Source organism: Aspergillus thermomutatus (genome assembly GCF_002237265.1).
Source record: "Aspergillus thermomutatus strain HMR AF 39 chromosome Unknown NODE_149, whole genome shotgun sequence".
Lineage (NCBI taxonomy): Eukaryota > Fungi > Ascomycota > Eurotiomycetes > Eurotiales > Aspergillaceae > Aspergillus > Aspergillus thermomutatus.
The window spans coordinates 22,057-45,126 of NW_020798198.1; the positions used below are offsets into that span (position 1 = coordinate 22,057).

The window sequence follows — 23,070 nt, forward strand, 5'->3', positions numbered from 1 at the left end:
AGCTCGGGATTGATCTATTTATTGTTTTGAATGTTGAGCTTCGAGAATGCCGCTCTTTTTCATTGCATAAAAGATCATTCTCAATCCCATTGTGTCATAGCCTCAATGTTGTACCTACCTGGATCCAACGGGGTTGTTGTGATTTGATCATCAGCATGCATATGTCACGGGGACGCACGTGAGTTGAGTTCGGAGCTAGACCAAGAAAGGAGAGCCAATCATTACACTGCATCTCTGACCGCCTTGCTCGCCGTTTTTCTGCCCAATTTTTTTTAAACCTTTTTTTTTCCCTTTGAGTGAAGACCATAAACACCAGTTCGAGTTCTTTGTTATCTCTTGCTCGAGGCGAAGCAATTGTACGGCTTGGTCAAAATGGCGGCACAGAAAGGGAAGAAGTTGTCCTCAAAGGCACCCCAAGAGAAGTCGAAGGTAATTGAGCAGTGGTTGCTCGCAAGCATGTATGCCGACCCGGTCGACTGACGAGATTCTGATTCAATAGGCCAAAACTGCCACTCCTCCACCAGAGTTAATTGCGTCGATTGCCGCTTTTTTGTCAGAGTCTGGCTTCAAAAGTACAAGCGAGGCTCTTGCCAAGGAGCAGTCAAAAAGGTCAATCGTCAAGGCCGACTCGAAGGATGTCCCCTCACTGCTGGACATCTTCCAGAGCTGGCAGGACCGGAAGAGCGACAACAAACCGGCCAGTCCTTCCAGCTCTGAGTCCTCCAGTAGCTCATCGAGCGAGAGCAGCTCCGACAGCGATAGCGGCTCGAGCAGCAGCGAGGATGAATCCAGTGACTCCGATGTTGAGATGAATGACGCGCCGAAAATGCAAAAGAAGCAATCTAGAGAATCCTCTCCTTACTCGTCTTCCTCTTCCAGCTCTGATAGCGATGCCGATGACGAAGAGGACGATGATGCCGTCCCCGCGCCTGCTCCAGCGTCGAAGACCACCGGCACCAAGCGCAAGGCCGAATCGAGCTCATCCGAATCGTCTTCGGATTCCGATTCCGAGGACGAGGCACCGAAGACAAAGAAGGCCAAGCTCTCGACCAAGTCAGACTCATCCTCATCTTCCGAGTCGTCGGGTTCGTCGTCCTCCGAGTCCGACTCCTCCGACAGTGAGAGCAGTTCTTCTTCCTCTGATTCCAGCTCAGACTCCGACTCCTCGTCTGAATCCCAGGAGGAACCCGCCAAGAAAGCTGCTAAGAAGACCCTGAAAACTGCTGTCAAGACCCCGTTGCCTGAGTCAAGCTCAAGCTCGTCCAGCGACTCTAATTCATCCTCCTCCTCCGACGAATCCTCCTCCGATGAGGATCAGAGTAGCGGTAGCCCCAGCACCTCGTCCTCGCAGAACTCGTCATCTGCCAGCAGTGGAACTGTTCAACCCTCTGATTCCGATGCGAAGAAGCCTGTGAACAAGACTACAAAGCAGGTTCAGGAGACCAGTTCGTCCAGCGCCAGCCCGGCTCCCGGAAATGACTCAGCCAAGAAGAAGCACACTGGAGCTCGTCCCACACCTCTCGCTGTTCTTAGTGAGCTGCCACACGACCACCCCTCGAACGCCTACATCCCATATGCCTACGCCGAAAAGGCTTGGCAGGATCTGTCTGTAACTCGTGGCAAGGGCTTCACAAAAGAGAAGAACAAAAAGAAGCGTGGCTCCTACCGTGGGGGGCCCATTGACATCTCGGGAGGCAAGTCCTTCAAGTTTGAGGACTAAGGGCATTCCAATGGCAACGACTACTGTTGGGTCGAAAGGCCGCTCCATTTTTTAGAGCGCAATAGAAGTGTAGGGCATGACCTTGCTACGAGGTAGACGAGACTTGCCCGTTAATTCCGATGTGCTTCGTTTCTTACTCTTTTTTTTTTCTTTTCGCAAAAGTTCTGTTTCAGACGAGACTAGATCTAGAAGTAATCTTGGGGATTCTGCTATTTTCGTGTTTCTTCAACAAGCAGGGCGCTAATGGAGCTGGAGCGAAAATTCTTATTTGATCGTTGCAAAAAGCTTAGAGAAGACCGTCGATTGATTATCTATTTCTATTCCTTCTAGATATTTGGCAACGTGCTTTGTTTTTGACAATTCTCCTATTTTGGGGAGCAATCCTCTCTCATCCTACACATAAAACCTTCCATCCGTTCTTGCATAACCGAATATGGGTTGCCGACTGAGAAGATCCTGTAGAGTCACCACACTCACCCATCCGACCGTCTCCAGGCACCCGATGGTTCTAACCGCTGCCATCTTCTGTCCCAACCAGTTTTTTTCTCATGGTCAATATCGTCGGGTCCAATCCGAGCGAAGGGCTGCTGGGTCCTCAACTTGGAAGCACTGGTTGAATCTCGACGTTCGTACCCTGAAAGCTCGATGATTCGATCAGCTTGAGTCGCAGGACGACTCAAATCTGGGCTCAGGCCGAGATAATCTCGATACCATGCTTGGGAGGGCCCCGTTAAATCATCGGACGATGCGAAGTCGAGCCGCATCACCCCGTCAACGATGCCGGTGTAAATGGTTGACGAGGAGGGCGAAGGGGAGGACATGGTGTAAATTGGCCCGCGATATTGTCGATCTACGCGTGATCGTGCTGCTTTCAAGTTCCACCGAACTGATGAGGAGAGCGTAAGGAAGATTGAAAAATCTTTGCGCGGATAGGCGACAGTGTCTTGAAACCCGTTGAGGTAAGGAGTGGAGTCGTTCGAGGGCTGACGAAGGTCATTTGGAGGAGAAGGAATTTGTGCATCATTATGACTGTAGGCGCTTTGCATGCGGAGGTCGAAGATCTTGACCACAGCGTCTCCGCCTGCCCCAGCTAAAAAACGATCCTGGCCGAATGGATGTATACAATAAATAGGATTCGTATCGACTGTGTCTCTGTAGGTATACTCGAAAGATTGGTGCGAGCGTAGATCGTGAAGTCTAGTTCATGAGAGTTAGCAGAGGTGTTCATCCCTAAAAACTAGGTACGTGCAACCGACAACTGAGAAAACATAAGGGAAAGAAATACCTGATGCAGCGGTCACCCCAGGCAGCAAGAAACACTTGTCCGGAGGATTCTCTGGTGAACTGAGCTGTGAGAGGTGCGATTGCGCTCACATTGGCCTTCCGAGATAGGCCGATGTTTTCCCCGATGTCCAGGGAGGTCACACTGATCTCGCGGTTCAGCGATAGCCGTTCTTTCGAGATCGTGGCAACTGTCAAGGAATTCTCCAGACGTCCCGTGCCATACGCAATACAGTCAGGCGATAGGAACTTGGAATACTTGTTACGTGCCGTGCCGTCTGGAGTGATCTTGCAATGCGCAAACGACTCAACTTCGGCTTCTCCAGTTGTGGTCTGATAGAAGACAATTGATCCATTGTTCAAATGGGCCGCTAGAATAGGCTCTGCACCTTCACTCATCTCCGTGCGCTCAAGTCCATGGCCATTGGTCAAAAAATGTTGATAGTATCTGTGAGACGCCGTATCCGGCGAAATCGCAACATGAAATAGGTCGCCATTCAGACGACCAAATACCATGTGCTCGTCGCCTGACTTTCTGCTATGATGCTCTTGTCTGAGGAGATGTACACCACAAATATCATGGTAGCTGCTGATCTTCGCCTTCACATCGTTAAAAATGAACCACTTCTCTCCGGCGCTATACGCGGGCTGCCGAATTCGCAAAACTAACTCGTCTGCAGCGCCCCAGACGAGCACCTCCTTTCTTTCCGCCCAGGAACCACCTAGCCAAGATTCATATGAATCAATCGAAGGACGGTATCCGTGCGTAGGGTTGTCCTGCCGGGTGCCCTGGTGGGATCCAACCTTAACCGCATCACGAGGGGGGAGGACAAAGCGGCAGAGCAGTCCATGTCTGTCCAATGCTCGAGCACGCGCCGTAAGCGCCTGAGTTGCATCCTTCCAAAAAGGAGGCGTCTCAACGAAGGGGAAACGATTCTTAAAATGTGCATGGAATACCCGCCAGTCTTCAGCAGCGATGACAGTGTGCAGGCGCTGACAGGTCTGAGCGAGCGAGGCCAATGAGCTGGCAGACGGAAGATATGTTGCTATCACGTAGATTATGTCCGACGGTAAATCGGAAAGCAGCATTTCGAAATCGATTTCAGCACAGTGTGTCTATTAAACTCACGTAAGAGGACGTAAGGGATGAGGTTAATTCTTCCAAAAGCTTTAGCAAGTTTTGCTTGTATGGGATTCCAGGATGTTTGAGATTTCAGCAGAAAAAGCATACCTATAAGTGTATCTTCAAGAAGAAAGACTATATACTGTTATGAAATGTCCTCATCATCATGTTTCCGTAGCGATCAGGAGCATTTTTTGTGGATTTGAGTAGGGCTGTCAAGGCCCATCAGTCACCGCGGCGATATCTTAGGTTGAGGAGTCATGGCTTGACTCATGCAGCAACATTTATTTTATTTAATAGAAATCAAATCAATCATAGGAGAATATGAACATTAGATGTCTCTATAAACGGCGAAGTGTTTGTAGCTCTTTCAACGTTCAGAACCAAGCCTGACGTAAGGGCCTGAGAAATTATAGTTATTGTGTGCCTCCTTATGTCATCATCGGTGCCTTCGGTGCCTTTGTCCGCTATTCCTTATCGCCTTATCAGCCTACCTTATCTATCTGCTCATGCGGGGTGTTGGAGTAGTCCAAACCGATGTCCGTATCGCATTCGAATCCACTCGCGGAGTATCTATTACTAAAAGTCCAAGACATCCTTCATTGAGTCACATTGCCGCTGTACCACTCGAATCTCTCTTCGCTGTTTAGGTAACAGCAGAGTTTCTCATGCGGGGTCGGTTGTGGACATGGAATCCTCATAAGGTAGGTCCACCCTGTTATGGCAGTCCCTGCCGTCCGACTATACCTACGGAGAGAAGTCAACTGATAGACATATCTAGGCGTATCACTCTCTGCTGATAAGTTGGTGACGAACTTCCTTACCGCCACTCTGGTTGATGCAGCATCTTGAGAACCCCAGGTAATCTGAGTTGGCTTGTGATCTCAACCAAATCCGCAAAGATGGCGGTCTCTATATACACGTCGCTATCAGTTGTGGCTTTGCTACTCTTTGTAGCATACAGAACGATTGTGTATCCAGTCTTTTTATCACCGCTCTCAAAGATACCGAATGCACACTGGTCAGCCCCGATCTCACCTGCTTGGATACTCTGGAAGCGTTTTAGAAGCCGGAACAATCGAACTATCCAAGCGGCCCATGAAAGACTTGGGCCCATTGTGCGATTGGGTCCCTCGGAAATCTCGATAAATTGCGTTGACGGGGGTATCAAGACGGTTTATACTGGAGGCTTCGAGAAGCATGAGTGGTATCCTCGGGTCTTCGGATCGTTTGGGTAAGAAGACTCCGGAAAGCAGCAGGGTGAAACCGCTGACTGAAGCACAACATGCGTAGAACCGTCAGCATGTTCACCATGACTGGAAGCAAAGATCACTCGGTTCGCAAGAGGATGTTGTCCAACATCTACAGCAAGTCGTTTTTACAGTCGTCACCTCATATGCGTCTTATCTCAAGGACTATAGTATATGACCGTCTTCTTCCAATCCTACACGAAGCAGCCACTTCAAACGTACCTGTTGATGTTCATGACCTCAATCAGGGACTGACAATGGACTTCGTATCAGCATATCTTTACGGTGTCAGAAATGGCACCAATTTCCTTCAGGACGCGCCTTATAGACAAAGGATGCTCCATTTATACCAGTGCAGGAAGCCTTTTGAGTTCTATTACCAGGAAGTTCCTAACCTTCTTTCTTGGACAAAGTCTTTGGGCATCCGCTTGATACCAAGATATTGCGACCAGGCCAACGAGATTCTTGACTCTTGGGGGCTGAGACTGTGCGATAAAGCAGAGGAATCGCTAAAGTCGACCAAACTTGAGGATGAGCCGGCCGTGTATAAACAGCTCAAGCAGACGATATCGAAGCACCTTCCTGCAGATAAAAATGACGTGGAATACGCGCGGAACCTCGAGCAGCAGCGGCTTGATATTGCCTGCGAGATGTATGACCATTTGACGGCGGGTCATGAAACCAGCGCCGTCGCTCTTACATATCTCTTTTGGGAACTCTCAAAGCGCCCTGATCTACAGGACGCTCTTCGGAAGGAACTTTCCACCCTTGAACCAATGATTATATTCCCTCGACCATCCGCATCTGCGGAGCTGCCTCCGGCAAAGTCAATTGACTCCTTGCCCCTGCTTGAAGCAATAGTCACGGAGACACTGCGCCTTCATGCTCCGATCCCAGGAATCCAGCCTCGAGTCACGCCGTATCCGTCGTGCACTTTGGTAGGATACAACAACATCCCTGCCAAGACGAGGGTCAATGCACAAGCCTATTCCCTTCACCGCAATCCAGAGGTGTACCCAGATCCAGAAACTTGGGAACCGAAGCGGTGGCTGAGAGATGTCAACACTCCTTCTGAGTTGGAGGAGAGAAGGCGATGGTTCTGGGCTTTCGGAAGTGGCGGAAGAATGTGTGTAGGCAGCAACTTAGCCTTGCAAGGTAAGGGAGCATCTTCGTCACACAAAAGTATCAAGCTGACGTGACTGCAGAAATGAAATTAGTGGTAGCAGCTGTTTACACTAATTTCAAAACTTCAATCGTCAATGATGATAACATGGAAGCAATTGATGCATACACGGTGAAGCCAACAGCAGAGAAGCTGATTCTCAGATTTGTAATAGTTTAGTAGTTGATAGTCAAGTCGAATGTTTGCTGTCTTGGCTATGAGGATAAAAGTGAGCGTGGCATACCACACCAGGGCTGTGAGACAAGAATGATTTTAGCCATGTTATGCATACAATCAACCTACTACATTCACATTATGCATGCCAGGCATCAAATTGAATTGGTACAGCTTCATACATAGTAGCATGTCTTATGATACCCCCTGCATGATTACCCAATATGGTTCAATGTGACATTGATTCGAGTTTCCAGCTTGGAAGCTTCTCTGAAGCGGAAGAGCAATTCGAAGCATGGGAGGCATATGGCAGTATAAACTGTAAAATCATGGGTATACCTTGTACCACTAATGGCAAATAGGATATATGAATTGATGATAAGTTAATGTACAGATAACATATACAAACTCCCACATCCCCTGAAATAAAAGCACAGCCTTAAGTTGTCATCGCCGTAAATCGAGACCCAAACTCCAGTGATAGACGTGTTTTGATTTAGCCCGTCAAGCACAACTCAGTCCATAAACCCACGGCTCGCTAGAGCTCTGTAAATTCTGTCAAGCCACGGTCGACAAAATCGAGCCCGAGACCCGGGGATGTATACATGGTGTGATCATTTGCGACAGGGCGTGTAGAATCGCAATGAGTGGGACGAGCTGGTTTATCCGAGGCGACCCTCCCTCTTCTGCGGTCCAACAACCTTGGGATACATTCTCATGAGGTGGTAGTTGATGGTGTTCTTCTTGTTGCCCTTGGGTTTCTGCACAACGAGGAAAGTTGTTGTTAGCACTGAACGTTGAAGACGATGGTGAACGGAGCAGAGATAGAAACTATGTTTAACGTACCGGGCCATCCATGCATTGTCTCAATTGTTGCTCCAAGGCTGCGCAGCCCTCCACAGAGCCTCCGGAAGATGCCCAGCAGCCTATCATACGACAGTTAGATCTGGATTCAAGGTGCAGAGTTCGATTCATGACGATTGATAAGGAAGAATTATGAAGCCGCAGAGAAGCCAGGAAGATCGCAATAAGCAGATGAGGAACATACTCAGCATAGACGACATGATCGTCACGCAAGGATTCTGCTCATGTTGATTCGGACGCCGAACCCGCAGATGAGGGATGGTCTGCAGGCGGACGGGGTTGAGGCGAGTCGAGACGCCCTTTGGAGGCATTTTGACAGTCGAATTGAGACAATATACTCTCAGACTGTTGCACTCGAAAGAGCCGAAAAGCAAGAGCAGCAGCGTAGTTTAAACCCTCAGCCAGTAACCCTTCGACTTGCAGCGTCAAGAAATTGTCGGGAAACTTTCGGAGGTGCCAAGACTTCTCGGTGGCCGCAGCGGAGTGGCTGACATAAACACCTGGAGGCAACTATATGAAGACGATAAGCCCGAAGAGGTTCTGTATTGCAGAACTTCTCACGCTCTTTCCCCCCATTTTTTCCGAAAGGTTTTCGTCTTTTGATTTGTTGTAGATATGAGCCCAAAGCATACGACTATAGTTAAAAGCACTACGTCGTTATATCGACCCACGAGACAGATTCGCAGACGTTTCTCTACAGCGAGCAGGAGGCAGAATGCGGGTTCCCAGGCGAACGCGAGCAGTGACGCTTCACATTCACAGGGTAAACCGGAAGAAGAAAGCGCCATGCAAAGAAGGTTATCCGAGATGACCGAGCAAGTTATGCTTGAAGGAGGCCGATCAGCGCGAAGGAACATAGAGCAGGCGGGGTTTTCGGAAGACCTCAAGAAGCGGCTACAGGAACGAATAGCGGCAACTGCGTTCAAAAACGAGTATGCAGCAGCTCATTCGATTCTCAACATGCCGGTAAGCTGATATACAGCGCAGTTTATACCTATTACAGGGCTGTAGCTGACCAATTGAAGGAAAGTGCAGGTCAGGGTACTCGAGACATCGCCGGAGCTGCTCCCTGGACAGGGACAGAAAGCCTCCACGACGCCACCCTGCGCATGTTAGATAGCTCAAAGAAGCCGATGCGTGTTCCTTACAAGATTCCTCAGCCTGGTCCCGTTGATATGCGCATTAGTCCCAAATCCTCAAAATCCCCGGGCCTTCGAATCGCCGATGCGAAAGAGCGCAGCGCTACCTATACCTTGAGTCAAAGTTCCACGATATCGGGAGAAGACCGTGAAGCGATGCGAAAGGAGATGAGCGAGAGATTCACCGCTGGTGCGCGGCCGATGCCGATGACCATCCAAGGATTGTCATCTCTTGCAAACGAACGGATAGAGGACGCAATTGCGCGCGGGCAGTTCAATAATATCAAGCGAGGCAAAGGCGTCAACGTCCAGAGAGATCACAATGCAAATAGCGCGTTCATCGACACCACCGAATATTTCATGAACAAGATCATACAGAAGCAGGAGGTTGTGCCACCATGGATTGAGAAGCAACAGGAGCTAGCAAGGGAGGTTGACAGGTTCCGACAACGTTTAAGGGTCGACTGGAGACGACATGCGGCAAGGTTGATTGCTAGCGAGGGAGGGTCTCTAGAAGCTCAGATGAGACGTGCTCAGGCTTATGCGGCCGCCGAAGCTCGACTGGCGGAGAGAGCCAAGATTGAGCAAGCGTTTCGGGATACGGAAGACGCTGCGTCCTCTACCCCAGCGGATGAGACAACAAGGCCCGAAACAACCTCAGACTCCGATGGGAATCAGCTACCACACTTTTCGCCCCTACGTGATCCGCAGTACCTCTCAACCGAGCGTTCGTATCACGAGCTTCAAATCAAGCACCTTAATAACTTGACTCGATCGTACAACCTTCAAGCGCCACCCGTCGCCCAAAAGCCGTATCTTAATCTGGAACGGGAGCTAAATAATTGCTACGCAGATGTCGCCCCAAGTTTGGCCGACGAGATCAAACGCCGTGCTACGGAAAGAGTCAGCCCTCATGTGCCGACAGCAGGGTCAAGCACCAATAAGGTATTCAGTACCTTCAGTACTGTTCAGACTTTCCGTGTCTACGACGAAGACGCGTCCAAAGGTTACGGATTCAAGGATCTCTGGCGTGATCTGTTCTCAAAAAAGAACGAAAGGTAAGCCAGGTGTACATATGTCTGGGATATGTTATGTACGATATGAGTGAAAGACGCCTTGGACTGGATCCATCGTGCTATTTCTATCATTCTGACCAGAGTAATGAGACATTCATGCTCAGTAATGTTGATGAGTTTGACATTTCTTTAATACTGCCAAGGGTGAATGTGTTGCGCACACATCTAGGAGTCGCAGACGAACAGACACTTGATCACAATGATAATAATAGTACATGTCACATGAGGAAATGTTGAAACCTCAAGGTCGCCGCTGTCTTCCAAGCCACGACACCAGAATTCCAGGAAGCTGTTTCTCAATGACCTTGTTCGAAACGTTCTGGCATCCTTCCACCGTTGCACGACGGGCATCCCGCAAGTCAAGCCAGAGCAGGGTCACTGCCTTGACCGAATAGAAAAGGCCGACACAACCGACAGCTATCCAGAGTATCTCCAATATCTGAAACTTGGCGCTCTTAGGTGCGAAGACATAACGAATGATCGTCCAAACGTGGAATTGCAGGCTGGCGATCACCAAAGAAATTGCGAGCGCCATTGTTGCAATGCCAGCTCGTGTGGCGAATCGTCTCTTTTGCTCCTTGCGTCTTTCGATGTCTATTTGCCAACTGTAGAATGCTGTATGCCTTCGAATGAAGATTGGCAGATATATGGCCACTATGAAGAGGAACGAGAGAACAGTCACAGCCACAAGCAGATTGACCCGAGAAAGATGCAAAGGCGGGCCGCTGTCTGGTGCTGCTCTCTTCGACATTTGGTGATGCTCATTGTCGTCTAACGTCAATGACTCGATGGTTGATAAGGCTCTTCTTTTCAGAGGAATTATGAAGTTATGCCATGGAATTTTGGGCCAACCTCCAATCGGCCATGCAGCCTGTGCCAGGTCGGAGTCTCCGAATGGTAGACGGGAGATGAGTTCTACATTGCCAACCCAGATCTCATTGATCGCGTTCCCTTTTTCAAAGTAGTGATCTGATTTGACGCCGTGGATTGCGGAGACTTTGTTTCCCATTCTGGCAGGAGGCGAACGAGAGTGCGATTCTAAGATATTAAAAAGCGAGTGACCAGCTAACGCTCGAGAAATAGTGTTGCCAACGAATGACCTGACTGATTCTATTGCAAAGGGGAAGTAAGTATACGTATGCAACAGGAGAGATGAATTGCCTTAAAGCAGAATAGAAATTAGAAAGGCACTACATCGTAGTTTCCTAATTGAGTAATTCATGAAGCATCACGGCAATTGTGGCCTCAGGCAAGAACGGAAGCTTTGACCAGGACTTCACTAGCCTGATATGGGTTAGCGTGTGACTCGGAAGGCTGTACCTAACCAATCAACTTTCAAAGTTCTCTGAAGTGCCTAAGGCATCAAGAGAGCCAGGTAACATCATCAGGGTCTACAATAATCCCTTCAGATAACAGAGACATTAATGGCAATCTTGCTGACGTTGTGGATAATGTGCTAGGCGAGCTAGTTTTTCAAAGATACTCGGATTTTGGCACATCGAGACTAGACTAGCTCTGCTAAACCTGTTCGACGGTATCGTTTATCAACATGCAGTCGCTGAGTACATCGCACAGGCTATCTTTTGGAACATCGACTCTGCTATTCCGTCTCTTCGGTAAAAGTTGACTAACTACCTCCAATTAGCATAGTCATGTTGCTCAACCACCACAAGGGAGTGTCTTCATGGCCAACGATAGGATGTGATGGCGTGCCGTGTGTGCATGCCGGCGCGTATTTGCACCAACCGCCGTCGTCGGCTGCGTCGTCCCAAAAGTGTCACCATCTCCTTCAAACCTTCTACCAGTAAACCCTGCAGCTTTCGCAGCCTCTTCCTTCAGTCTTCACACTATCACATCCAATAAGTCGGCAATATATCCACTATCCCCCCTCTCATCCAAGGATGTGTGCCATTTTGTCAGTTTCCGTAAGGGATTTGCGGGCTCATTTGCAATCGATATGTATACTGATACTACTTAATTGCTTGTTTCTGGCGGATACGAACAATGATGCCCTTATTGATGTTGCTTCTCTTCACTTTTTGTCATATTGTTACTGCTGGCTCAGTTTCCTTTGGAGATCTGACCTTGAACCTCGACCTGGATCGTCGTGGTATTGCCTTGTCCACGGAACCTCCCGTGGATCAGTCCCTACTGGCAATTCAAATAGGAGGCATTGTTGGAGCATACGTGATCTTCGTTGCCATACTTTTGACTCTGTTGCTCTTTGTGGGACGACGACTGCGAAGAGCGGTACAAGCATCGAACTACACTCTACAGGTTGAGATGATGAAACCTACCAAACAAGCCGTTAGCATGGATCCCAGTCCTGTCACCCCAATCTCAGCTCATCTTCCAAGTCCAACCAGACAAAACGGCTTCAGCAGCTCCTGGGGCAGTTTGGCTAATGGTCCAAGATCCCACGTATCTGGTAATGGCAGCGTGGCTACGATTGATGAATCAGTGGTTGCCACCACACGGCGCAGGGCTCAAGAGGAAATGGAAATGCTCTATGCTGCAGTCATGGAGCATGATGCACAGAGGGCGGCCGGGATAGATACCTCGAAGCCAGAATGGGAAGTTCAATCGCCAGACAGTGTGCATACCAATCCGTTCACAGATCGTTCCTCGCGGATATCGGAGAGGCCCTCGATCTCACAGATGAAGCCCCCCATGAGCCCGAAGAGCTCGAGGCTGTCGAAGATATCGTCCCTATCCTTGTTCAATTCAAACTCGCGTCCACAGTCAAAAGCGGGCAAGCTTCGTTCTCCTCGGCTGCCTCTAGCCAAATTTTCCATCTCCTCCCCTGTGGGCTCTCCCGATTTAACCGCGACGACCTCTTATGGCGAGGACCAAATGCCGTTGACTCCTCGCCTCTACAACCCTGCTCCTCCTCCAGCACCCCCAATAACAATTAGTCAGGCGTCTAGTCAAGTGTCTCTAGGAAAGCCGCCTGGACGAGCCCCTGCCCCAGCTCCACTGAGCCTATCTACAGCGAGCCACGGCTCGTCTTCTCTCCCGTTCCGTGACGCATTTCCCTTGCAGAGTGCTCCTCCGACCAAGACGACGGTCCTAGAACGTCCTTTAAAACCACTAAATGGCCCTCGGACCGGGTTGCCGACACCTTACAGTCCATATATGCCTTTCACCCCTGTGACTCCGCTCACACCCAGTCGTATCGTGACCAAGCGACAGCGGAAACGAGAGACTAGGGAGAACGGCTTGCGGGTCTTGAACGAGGATGATATAGTCAAGGACGACGGGGATATGTGGGGATACTGATCAGATGGCCTGGTTCCAGTCTTGTTGGTGTTTTTGGCAATATTTTGTGGTGCTCCGATAGTCCTATAGCGGACGGTCATGCAGATTAGATAGGTATGCCTCACTGAGATAGGATCTGGCGTCTTTGCTTTGGTTATCTGGACTTTATCAATTGGGGGGCGCAATCTGATTGAAAGAAAGGAATTTTGTATTTGCACCATATGAATCGACATGATTTCGTGCCTTGTGGGCAGTCAGCATTTGAGGATGGTATTTCACATGTGGTTGATGTAAGAGTGTATATGCATATGCAGGTATCTTAAAGAGATCGATCAAGAGATATTTAATAATTGATGCTCATAGTTTCACTTATGCGATAATCATGTATGGAACAAAGATAATCGAGTCATCATGTCTCAAAAGTAAAAAGCCATGATTCACAAGTAAACAAAGCCATCCAGCCCCGCCTATCTCCAAAGTCCGAGCTGAGCCAAGACTCGACCGTCGTCATCTGTTTTGGATAACGCGCTCCGACAGGAGAATCTCCGACCGGTTGCGGGCTTACAGAGTACAGACTCTGGATCCCACCCAAATGCGGGTCACAGGATGCGCACATAGTCCATCATGGATTGTCTTGCGTATCTTTTGCGTGATTATTTAATGTGGCCGTACCAGACTTTTGAGTGTCTATTTATTTTGGCTGCCGAGAAAATTGAGAAGCTTTGCCCGACAACTGGTCATCTAGGCGGGCGCTCACTTCGTATCACTCAGCGTTCTTTTCTTCCTTCTATTATTCGTATCGCGCTCTTAGTCTTCACGGGTGCTGCTAGACTCTTCTCCTAGTCAGTCTACTCGATTAACATCTCCTTATGCCGCTGACCATCCTCTCCCAAGCGCAGCTCCTCTCGCTGCTGCTATCACTGAACCGCGATGAGGTGTCCTCGCTACAACAAAGCCTTGCCCAGGCACTACTAGACTACTCGACCGGAAGCCAGGAACAGGGTTGTGCCGCTACCTACCAACCTCTCAGAACCGCTATCACCCGGCAGAATGGCTGCACGACACTGTTTATGCCCGCCAGTACCGGCCGAACGATCGGCATGAAGATGATTTCTCTACAAGATGGGGGTGCTGCAGGGTGTGCTGTGGAAGGGGCTTTTGAAATCCCCGAGGGAATGAAGACTGCTTCAAGATCGCGGGCGGGCCCAAGGAGCTCCATGACGTCGCTGTCGTCTGAGATGAGTGATCTGTCTATATCATCACAGGAAGGCGGATCGTCGAGTTCATCTAGCAGCAGATCGCTCAAGTCTGGCACGGTGAATCGTCAATCAGTTGGCTCCAGCATGTCCAAGACGCTAGGTGCGTGGCCCGGGGCCGGTGCTCGAGACACCTCACCGCAGGGCGCGGTGACGTTGCTGGACGCCGACAGCATGCCATTCGGGCTGATCAATGCTCACGAACTCACGCCGTTCCGGACGGCCCTTACCACGATGATGATTTTCAAGAAGCGCAAGAGAGTGCGCACTGTGGTGGTTTTCGGGGCGGGTAAACAGGCTTATTGGCACATTCGGTTGGCTCTCACGCTGCGTGCGGCGGATATCAAGCGGGTCGTTATCGTCAATCGATCGTTTGAGCGGGCAGCCAGGCTTCTCAAGGATATCTACTCTCCTGAAAACTCCAGCTGGCGCGGTGATGTGAAGTTCTCCGCCGTCAGTAATGATTTCGGCGAGTACGACCGTATCATCCACGATGCTATCCATAAAGCGGACGTGATCTTCTGCTGCACCCCGTCGATCGAGCCGCTTTTTCCCGCTGAGCTTCTCACCTCCCGCGAAGGTCGCCAAAAGGGTCGATTCATCAGCGCCATTGGGTCGTACAAACCTCACATGACCGAGCTGCATCCAGATATTCTGCGCGACGAGGTGAACGTGCACCACTCTGGTCGGCATTTCCACAAACATATCAAACGCAGTGGCGTCGTGGTAGTCGACAGTCTCGAAGCTGCTCTGAAGGAGGCCGGTGAATTGATCCAGGCGGGCATCAAGCCGAACCAGGTTGTCGAGCTGGGAGAGCTCCTGATGGTGCGGGACGCATCGCGGAAGGACAGCAACAATCAGGACGGTGAAGACACCAAGAGCCTGCGCGAGTGGGTTGAGCGAGGCAATGTCATCTACAAGAGCGTAGGCCTGGGCTTGATGGACTTGGTGACCGGAGGCGATCTTGTCCAGATGGCCCGGGCAAGAAATGTGGGAACCACCGTGGAGGACTTTTAGACTCTATGATCTTCAAGTGTCGAAACTTTGCTGTATTTTACCGGACCAGGCTGGGTTGTTTCGCTTTCTATACCCTTCAATCGATTTGACTCTACAGCTGCAAGCATCAGGCGATCTACGTACTTGGCGAACCTCCGCCACAGAGTATGACATCAAGGGAAGCTCATCAATCATCTTTGGGACTGATAGTAGAACAACAGACGCAATAATCAATGCTCACGAAGATCAAATAAATTCAATGACTCAGACGACATGAATTTCTTCTATAAGATGGTTAGATAGAGATAGCCTGAGTAAACATCCCGTGGGCGATAAGATCGATAACGGGCGGGCCCCCCCTTCGTCATCGATGAGGGGCAAGAAAGGAAAATCATCCCACTTTGTCAGTCAGGTCATGAATTTTCGCCCTCGTCTCCAAATTCTTTTAACTTTTCTCCTCATGTTGACCTGATCCTCTGAGCCCTGCCTCTTTTCGTCTGCCTCTCCTCGAACCAATAGACCGTCCGCTCTCACCATGCGTAACACTATCTGTCGTTTACCCAACGGCCAAAGCTACACGGTGACCCCCGTATTTGGCGGCGTCAACTTCAAGTCCAATGACATGCACTTGAAAAACTCCATAATTCCTCCCGGGTGGACAATTGTTCTCTATACCAATCAGAACACTGATCAGCCGATGCAGGATACCGTGCTCCCGGAAGAAGAGCGCGGTCGCGCTCGTCATGCACAGGGAGAGGCAGAGGAGAAGCCACGCACCGCTCGCTTCACAATACCAACATTGACCGATGACTGTTTCTACATCTCGTTTGTCGTCAATCCGCCCAGTAGTGACTTCAAGCCTCCCACCTCTCCGACTCGTCAGATTGCGATGATGATCTGGGTGAGCCTCTACTGGTACTTCCACGAGCCCGAGCCAGACCTGCACCTGCAGACGGACGCTGCATCTCGTACGCCGCTCACGGGCAAACCGAAGGGAGAATGGCGCATTAATCTCAAGAGAGAGGGGATCTTCAAGGGACGCAACCTGCTGCAGAAGCTGGAGCGCATGGGACTCATTGCATCGGAGGAATCTTCCGTTGGTCTTGAGCCGAGCGAGACGCGAGGGTCTGGGGCCTGGTCACGTATGTTCGTGAGCCGACGCAGTTTCTGGCAGATCGACCCCCGTCTTTTCGTCTTCACCCTGAGCCCCACAAACCCACTGCAATCTGCTCCGTCATCGCCTTTTCTCTCTCCCAGATTTGCGTCGCCATCACGCGAGAGCCCGCTGCTAGCCGAACCTACAGCTTCCTCTGCGGGGAAAGACTTCCCTCTACATTTGCCGAATGAGGGCCCGTTTGCTTCTAGCAGTCATCTTCCAACATACTTTCCTCCGCCGCCAACCCAGTACACGTTCACAAATGGGCTGCGGCACCCCGTCAGACCTAAGCCGCCCCATCAGGGAGAAGTGTTCTACATCCGGTACATTCCCAGCGTCGGACAGTACCTATCATTCCGCGTGCCGACTCTACCCACGTCTGGATCGATGCCAAATCTGGGCCATGGTCATAGTCCCTCAACGAGCAGCATTGAGCTACCGCCTCAGAATACACCGTCTGACCTAGATCTGCTGCACAGGTGGATGAATGACCCTCGCGTGAATGCAGCTTGGGGAGAGGGCGGTCCCATATCAAAACAAGAGGCATTTCTTCGCAATAATCTCACTAGCCGTCACAGCTTTCCCGTCATTGGATGCTGGGACGGCAAGCCATTTGGGTACTTTGAAATCTACTGGGTCAAGGAGGATCGCTTGGGACCACTTATCGGAGGGGCAGACAATTACGACCGGGGCATTCATTTACTGGTGGGAGAGCAGGAATACCGTGGAGCACACCGGGTCGCCATCTGGCTCAGTGCATTGGTCCATTACTGCTGGCTTGCGGATCTGCGGACGCAGACAGTCATGCTGGAGCCACGGGTGGACAATGAGAAGTAAGCTTTCATCCTATTTTTTTGAGCTGCAAAGATTTGCTGACATGCAACAGGGTCATTCAATACCTTCAAGATGCGGGATTCTACAAAGAAGGAGAGGTTACTTTCCCACACAAACAGTCAGCTTTGATGAAGATCAAACGCGACTCTTGGGAGAGCCCGGTTCTATAGACAGCCTGGACCTGCTTTTTTTTTTTTTCTTTCATTCGTCAATTCATATTTGTTGGTCTTTGTATATACCCCGGCATCTTAACAGCATATTTGGCATGGCGTGGGCCTGTTTGCTTTTAGTCTTGCATCACGCATATGCCTTTGCTTCATGCATAAAGGGATTACAACAGCAGTGAATGCTATGGTCAGCTACATTTTGTATTCACTTCTGGTTGCAAATTCAGAAATTCCACCGCATATAAACCCCCTCACCTTCTCCAATCTGAATCTTTTCCTATGGCTTATTCACTCTATAGATAGCGATGGCCTATTTCAGTCTATTCACCAAATGAGATGACCGTGTTTTCCTTCTTACCTTCATACTTGTACCACCACTCCTCCATCGTTTCTTCTTCCACTGCCACCAAAATCTTCAGGATGGGATAATTCCACTACATTATTCTCCTGTTACCGCTACAAGGCCACATTTTGAATACGAGTATTGATTCTATGATATTGCCAGTTATCAAATTTGTTCAGGGCCCATACAGTGGTTCCCGGAAGCAGGCAGACGGCGTGATCGAACCTGTCGGCCAGTCCCTCCCCACCGTCGCCTTTGAGTCTGGTTGGACAGTCGCGAAACCGCTTGAGAGACGATATGAACTTGTGGCTTGTCGGCGGCAATGGTGCCGTCAAGGCAGTCCTCTTACTGCTCGATTATTGTTCGTACAAATTCGCGGACTACTAGAGTCCCTTCCGTTCGCTACTCGTGTTCGCTTGATCCAACTGCTTGGTTATCATTCCCTTTCCTCCGAGCCGAACATGCACATCCCCGACCGAGGTTGGGACAAACACCGTCAGGGGAGACGCAGAATACTACACCCTGGCCCGTTCAGGAACGTCTCAACTACGACCCCGGAGCTGGCCATGGAGACCTTGAAACCCCATGGACAGACTCAGTGTCTATGTCGAGTGAAATCCATATATGTCCACTCGCTCCTTGTTCGAGGTCAAGCTAAGTGGTAGTGAGAAACATCGATATTCACCATCACTTGTTCAGTAGCACGCGCGCCTCAATGCAAAACCTGACAAAGACATTACACCATTCTACGTCAACTGCGTACCTATCTCAAAGATATGCAGATGCCGCCTCACTTGAAATCAGCGACGTCTGTCCTGCTTATCTTGTGAGCAAGCCGTGTTTGTGCCCAATATGTCATATGACAAAGTGTTGCGGGCATGATGCGCAAGTATGCGTTCCAGGGACCGGTGCCCCGAGTGAGCTGTTGCCCGTATGCTCAAGCAATCCTCTTCACCTGCCCGTCCGGTGTCGTGTGTATCTGACTACCTTCGTCGTCATACGCCCTTCTTAGCCGTTCAAGCACAGAGAAGTAACTATGTACTTACGCATTCGAGTACGCAAGAGCAGGCGAAAATCGGCCCTGAGTCTCTATAGCGCCGTTTTGAATAGAGACTGCTGGAACTGCTCATGCAAATACCAACGTTCTGTTCGTTTTGCTCTCGATCCTTCACTACTGGACATGCTCGGAACGCCACACGAGTCTTCATAGCATACATTTCGCATGACCGCGATCCTCGAGGTCCCGCCACCAAAGTCGCCTTCAAAGCCAAAATGTCAGAAGCTGAGAAGAATGCACTGGCAACACAAGGCAATGCCCTGTGGATCTTGTTCGAGCGAAGCGTCACGGGCAGACTCAGCCGGTGTTTTGGTGGTATGCTTCATGACGCCAGTTGTTGGAATAAGATACCACTATGATTATGGATATGAAGCCCTAGACTGACGAGTACATCGTCCGGACACCTTTTTAGCCTAGTGGTATTATATTTCTATACCAGTCAAGGGTCTTGCTAAGACGCTTGAAATCGGGCAGACGAAGAAAGTGGAGCGGCCATTCACGAAAGACGGCTGGGTGGAGGTTGAGGAGGTGGCCAAGACCGCGGCAAAGACTGCTGCGCGAACGAAGGGAGCCTGGGTGACAGTGGAGAACTGATGGGGCGCAGAGGTCGCCAAGCATCTAACTCGTGTCCACACTGGACACCACTATGCAAGGAATGTGGCCTCACTGGCGCAGAACATGCAGTGGGACACGGCAGTCCGCAGGGCCAACCGGTATGCTTATGAGCGCATCACACATATCAAGAGAGGTTCGCGGGGGGGTGCACAAATCATACCGTGCGTACAGTGAATTTCTGATAGACAGGATTGGGTCAAGCGGCACCCTCTGTGGTCCCTTTTGTGTCTGCATGCAGTGCGAACTATGTTCGTGGAGTGAACTTGACTAAGCGATCCTTTACAACTGCCTTTGGGTTCCCTTTTTTAACAAATTATCAGCTCCAAAATGTCGTCCTCAGCCGAGCGAGGGCTGGTCTCGTCATTTCGGATACTCGACGTGTACTCATTCTGAGTTCCCGGCAGGAATGACGGGCGTGATCGAATTCTGAATGGTGGAATCTGATTCGTTGTATGAGTGAGTCTGCTCTTGAACATAACAGCAATTGTGTCCTCACGATGAGCGTCTTGAAAAGTCTCATTGTCCCAGGACATGAGGGTAGGCCACCAGAAGTCTTACCTTAGCTGCATTCTGATGTCTGCGCAGGACTTCCCGCATACTCCGTATGTGGACAAGCCTGGACGCTCAAGACTCGACTGTTGCGGGTGTGTCGTCGCCAATTGACAATGGCGAATCTGCAAATGAGATGTCTGGAGTCATCTTTGATAACCGCCAGGCAGGCGCTGGGGGCTGTTTGCCTCTTTCAGAACCTAGACGACTCCACCGTGTCGGAGCTGCCACAGGGACCGCCCGTACGCGAAACAACCTGACGCAACATGGGTGCCAATCTTTAGCAACAGAAGAAGAGCAACGCCACCGGTCGTCCTTGAGATTGGACGCTCAGAATCACTGCATTGCCTGTTCTTGCTGATCAAAGAACATTCACAACTTTTGGTGTCCTTTGAGCTTGCACGTTATCACAACTCGCGCAGTACATGGACGACAACAGTGTCGGCTCGGGCTCTTCTTCGACTTAGGGATCACTTGGTTTGTCGCTACTCTCATATTTAACTTGCGTACACCTCGACGCTGACGGGATGACAGGCATTGTCTAGTTTCCATGCCCTGCTGGTGGCTAACGTGGCACAACTCTTTCATGAGATGGTCAATGGCCTAACTCTAAGAACTTCTCTAAGGATAAGTCTCGATCCACTCCACCAAGCCAGATCAATTTGGTAAGATAGTCCTTGGATCAGTTCGGGCGCTGCTCCGTGGTGTACTAGCTCACCTTCGAAATCCCGAGATTTAGGGACTTGACTGAAAGCTTGAAGTCCTTTGCCCTTGTGGATACAGTCGGCATGTGAAATACAAAGATGATGTGATTGCATCGTAGCTTGTGGACATATTGGCCGAGCCTGTGACCATACCCTGAGAGCTGTCCATCTGTACAATCTGTCCATTGACAGAGAACATGTCGGTTAAAGAAATGTGGGACGTGAAGCTTACGCTAGGTGAGTAAATTCACTTTGCAGCCTGCGCTTTAGGGTACTCCTAGAGCTAACTTGTCTGTGGAACATATGTTCTCTTATCACTTATTCCCTCCCCTCGTTTCTTCGTTGTGCCCATCAAGTACGAGTTACAACCAGTCAGAATAGCAGTATCAAGGGCTGCTAGCCCGTCGCCTGGCCGTCATGGACTAGTCACGGACCAGGGTAACTCGGCCAATATAACAGCAAAGATGCAGTGATCCATGGCCCTTGGACTTACGAACCATACTCGCCTGAAAATAGTTCATTTCCTAGGAAGCTCTCCTCTCAGCGAGTTCTCACACTTGCGATCAGGTCCCTCACTCCGAGCGCAGGTAAATCTCAATCACCTCGTGAATGGTACAATCTCATGCATGATTCCTGATTTCAATTGGCTTTAAGCGAACCCATGCAGCAACCTGATAGATGGTCTAGGTGATGGAGTCAAGGGAAAGGCCTTTCAAAGAGGTAGAAGAGAAGTGATGGTGAAATAGCAGCAACCACTAGCAGTCCCTAGCATGGAGACAGCAGCAATAGTGATTCAAAGAGCACAGGAGCACGGAGCCCAGGAAACACAGCCAATGGAGGAAACCCAGCTAATGCAGCCAACACAATTCGGTCTACACTAAGCGAGGAATGAAGAATCCAGGACCTCAACAGTTTACCGCAGGGAACGCATATTCCGATACCTCGCGGCCACTGCATCTCTGTCCCTCTTCTTCCCTGCTTCCTGCGGTGTATTGAGCTCGCTGATAGTCGAAGCACCAGTTCCTTGGAGTGAGCCGTTGCCATGTGGAAGAACTTTGACACAGATGACAATGGATGCACCCTCGGAACTGCAAGGTCGAATTGAGACTTTGTCTTGAAGAAGTCAATTGGCAGCAACAACAGAACAGATGCAAGCCAGAGTCTAAGGATATCCAGGGAGTCAGATACTTCACAACCACAAGATATGGCCAGCACTCCTGTTTCCTGGGATGCCTAGAAACTAAGTTGGATACTAATCTCTCAATGTTACGGATTGGATACATCACTGCACTTATTGCCATTGCTGTGATGTGAACGCATTCTTAACACTGCGTATAGAAAACGCCTCGCAAAAACGCTTCTGCTCGCCGTGCCACCCGTGGCCGGCGGGGCGGTGCCCTTGCTGTTCAAGTGCCGCCCCCTCCGCGCACCGTCGCTCGCCCTGTTGCGCCTGCGTTGTTCTGCTATCAGTGCCTTCAAGCACCGACATACCGCGCAACAGGGGTGCTCCCTCCCTGCTCGGGATACTCCCCGACAGAGGGGAAGTGCTCCCGTTGCGCGGGGATGCACCAGTCTTGTCTTTCAGTGCGTTGGTTTTCCGCGTTTCTTGCTCGACGCATCTGCTAACTTTGCTCTCTGGCAGTTCCCTGCTGCAGCTCTGCCGCTGGCATACCGCGTTGTGCTCTTGTCCTGTGCCGCCGATCGCGCCCCCGCCACCACCAAGGCTGCGTCCCTAGCGGCCGTCGTCGCCGCGGCCCGGGCCTTCAAAGCTCGGGTCCGCGCTGACGGCGGCCCGCTGCCCCGTGGGAGTGCTCCGGCCCCGGCCCCTGCAACGCCTGTGGCTGCATCTGCTCCTGCCGGCTTCTTTTTGGCTCTGTTGGCCGTGTTTCTTCGCGGGTTCCGGCGACGAGGAGGATTCTGAACTTGCATATTGGGCGGAGATGGCCTCGAAGCTTGATGGTCTCTAGGTCTTGTGTGTTTCGTTGATCTATTTCGCTTTGCCCGAGGAAGCTGATGACGGACAGGACGCGACCTAGTCGCTGATCCATGAAGCAGAGGGCATTGACATAGAGTAGTTGCTTCGATCTTCCCGACATACGGCGTTATGGTTCCTGTTTCTTTTTGTCTTTAGTTTTATCATTTCGCCGGGTAAGTCTGCGTCTTTTGCTCGGGTAGTCTGTGACTAATTGTGATACAGAATCTAGGCGCTCCCCCCCCCCGGGGTTGAGCTTGTGTTTGTTTGTTCGTCTTTTGCGCCTTTGCTGCGCGGCCTTCGGGCAAGTTTCTCATTCGACGCGTGGTGGACAGAGACATGACAGCTATCCGACCTATGAACTTAGCTTCGCC

The 23,070-nt window shown here is 50.4% G+C and overlaps 10 protein-coding genes across 10 annotated transcripts; 7 read left to right on the plus strand and 3 right to left on the minus strand.

The window, feature by feature from the left end:
• Positions 1-372: 372 nt before the first annotated feature.
• CDV56_103296 (nucleolar and coiled-body phosphoprotein 1 family protein) lies at positions 373-1,720 on the plus strand (the record flags this gene model as incomplete). Its single annotated transcript, XM_026756915.1, has 2 exons — positions 373-429; positions 500-1,720. The coding sequence occupies 2 exons, from the start codon at positions 373-375 to the stop codon at positions 1,718-1,720; spliced, it is 1,278 nt and encodes a 425-aa protein (XP_026612922.1).
• Positions 1,721-2,193: 473 nt separating this feature from the next.
• CDV56_103476 (uncharacterized protein) lies at positions 2,194-4,090 on the minus strand (the record flags this gene model as incomplete). The annotated part of the gene is made up of 2 exons (XM_026757095.1): positions 2,194-2,917; positions 3,006-4,090. 2 exons carry the CDS (start codon positions 4,088-4,090, stop codon positions 2,194-2,196), a joined length of 1,809 nt encoding a protein of 602 aa, XP_026612923.1.
• A 1,319-nt stretch (positions 4,091-5,409) lies between these two features.
• Positions 5,410-6,573, plus strand: CDV56_103829 (cytochrome P450; the record flags this gene model as incomplete). The annotated part of the gene is made up of 1 exon (XM_026757448.1): positions 5,410-6,573. One exon carries the CDS (start codon positions 5,410-5,412, stop codon positions 6,571-6,573), a length of 1,164 nt encoding a protein of 387 aa, XP_026612924.1.
• Positions 6,574-7,372: 799 nt separating this feature from the next.
• CDV56_104013 (mitochondrial 37S ribosomal protein mS37) lies at positions 7,373-7,885 on the minus strand (the record flags this gene model as incomplete). The annotated part of the gene is made up of 3 exons (XM_026757632.1): positions 7,373-7,471; positions 7,557-7,636; positions 7,759-7,885. The coding sequence occupies 3 exons, from the start codon at positions 7,883-7,885 to the stop codon at positions 7,373-7,375; spliced, it is 306 nt and encodes a 101-aa protein (XP_026612925.1).
• Positions 7,886-8,360: 475 nt separating this feature from the next.
• On the plus strand, positions 8,361-9,775 carry CDV56_104116 (DnaJ family domain-containing protein; the record flags this gene model as incomplete). The annotated part of the gene is made up of 2 exons (XM_026757735.1): positions 8,361-8,540; positions 8,600-9,775. The coding sequence occupies 2 exons, from the start codon at positions 8,361-8,363 to the stop codon at positions 9,773-9,775; spliced, it is 1,356 nt and encodes a 451-aa protein (XP_026612926.1).
• A 255-nt stretch (positions 9,776-10,030) lies between these two features.
• CDV56_104273 (uncharacterized protein) lies at positions 10,031-10,798 on the minus strand (the record flags this gene model as incomplete). Its single annotated transcript, XM_026757892.1, has 1 exon — positions 10,031-10,798. The coding sequence occupies one exon, from the start codon at positions 10,796-10,798 to the stop codon at positions 10,031-10,033; it is 768 nt and encodes a 255-aa protein (XP_026612927.1).
• A 995-nt stretch (positions 10,799-11,793) lies between these two features.
• Positions 11,794-13,068, plus strand: CDV56_104456 (uncharacterized protein; the record flags this gene model as incomplete). The annotated part of the gene is made up of 1 exon (XM_026758075.1): positions 11,794-13,068. The coding sequence occupies one exon, from the start codon at positions 11,794-11,796 to the stop codon at positions 13,066-13,068; it is 1,275 nt and encodes a 424-aa protein (XP_026612928.1).
• An 848-nt stretch (positions 13,069-13,916) lies between these two features.
• CDV56_104642 (putative proline utilization protein PrnX-like) lies at positions 13,917-15,320 on the plus strand (the record flags this gene model as incomplete). The annotated part of the gene is made up of 1 exon (XM_026758261.1): positions 13,917-15,320. One exon carries the CDS (start codon positions 13,917-13,919, stop codon positions 15,318-15,320), a length of 1,404 nt encoding a protein of 467 aa, XP_026612929.1.
• Positions 15,321-15,834: 514 nt separating this feature from the next.
• CDV56_104806 (GNAT family N-acetyltransferase) lies at positions 15,835-17,459 on the plus strand (the record flags this gene model as incomplete). Its single annotated transcript, XM_026758425.1, has 2 exons — positions 15,835-17,288; positions 17,342-17,459. The coding sequence occupies 2 exons, from the start codon at positions 15,835-15,837 to the stop codon at positions 17,457-17,459; spliced, it is 1,572 nt and encodes a 523-aa protein (XP_026612930.1).
• Positions 17,460-19,071: 1,612 nt separating this feature from the next.
• CDV56_105064 (uncharacterized protein) lies at positions 19,072-22,645 on the plus strand (the record flags this gene model as incomplete). Its single annotated transcript, XM_026758683.1, has 3 exons — positions 19,072-19,171; positions 19,461-19,569; positions 22,063-22,645. The coding sequence occupies 3 exons, from the start codon at positions 19,072-19,074 to the stop codon at positions 22,643-22,645; spliced, it is 792 nt and encodes a 263-aa protein (XP_026612931.1).
• Positions 22,646-23,070: the final 425 nt, after the last annotated feature.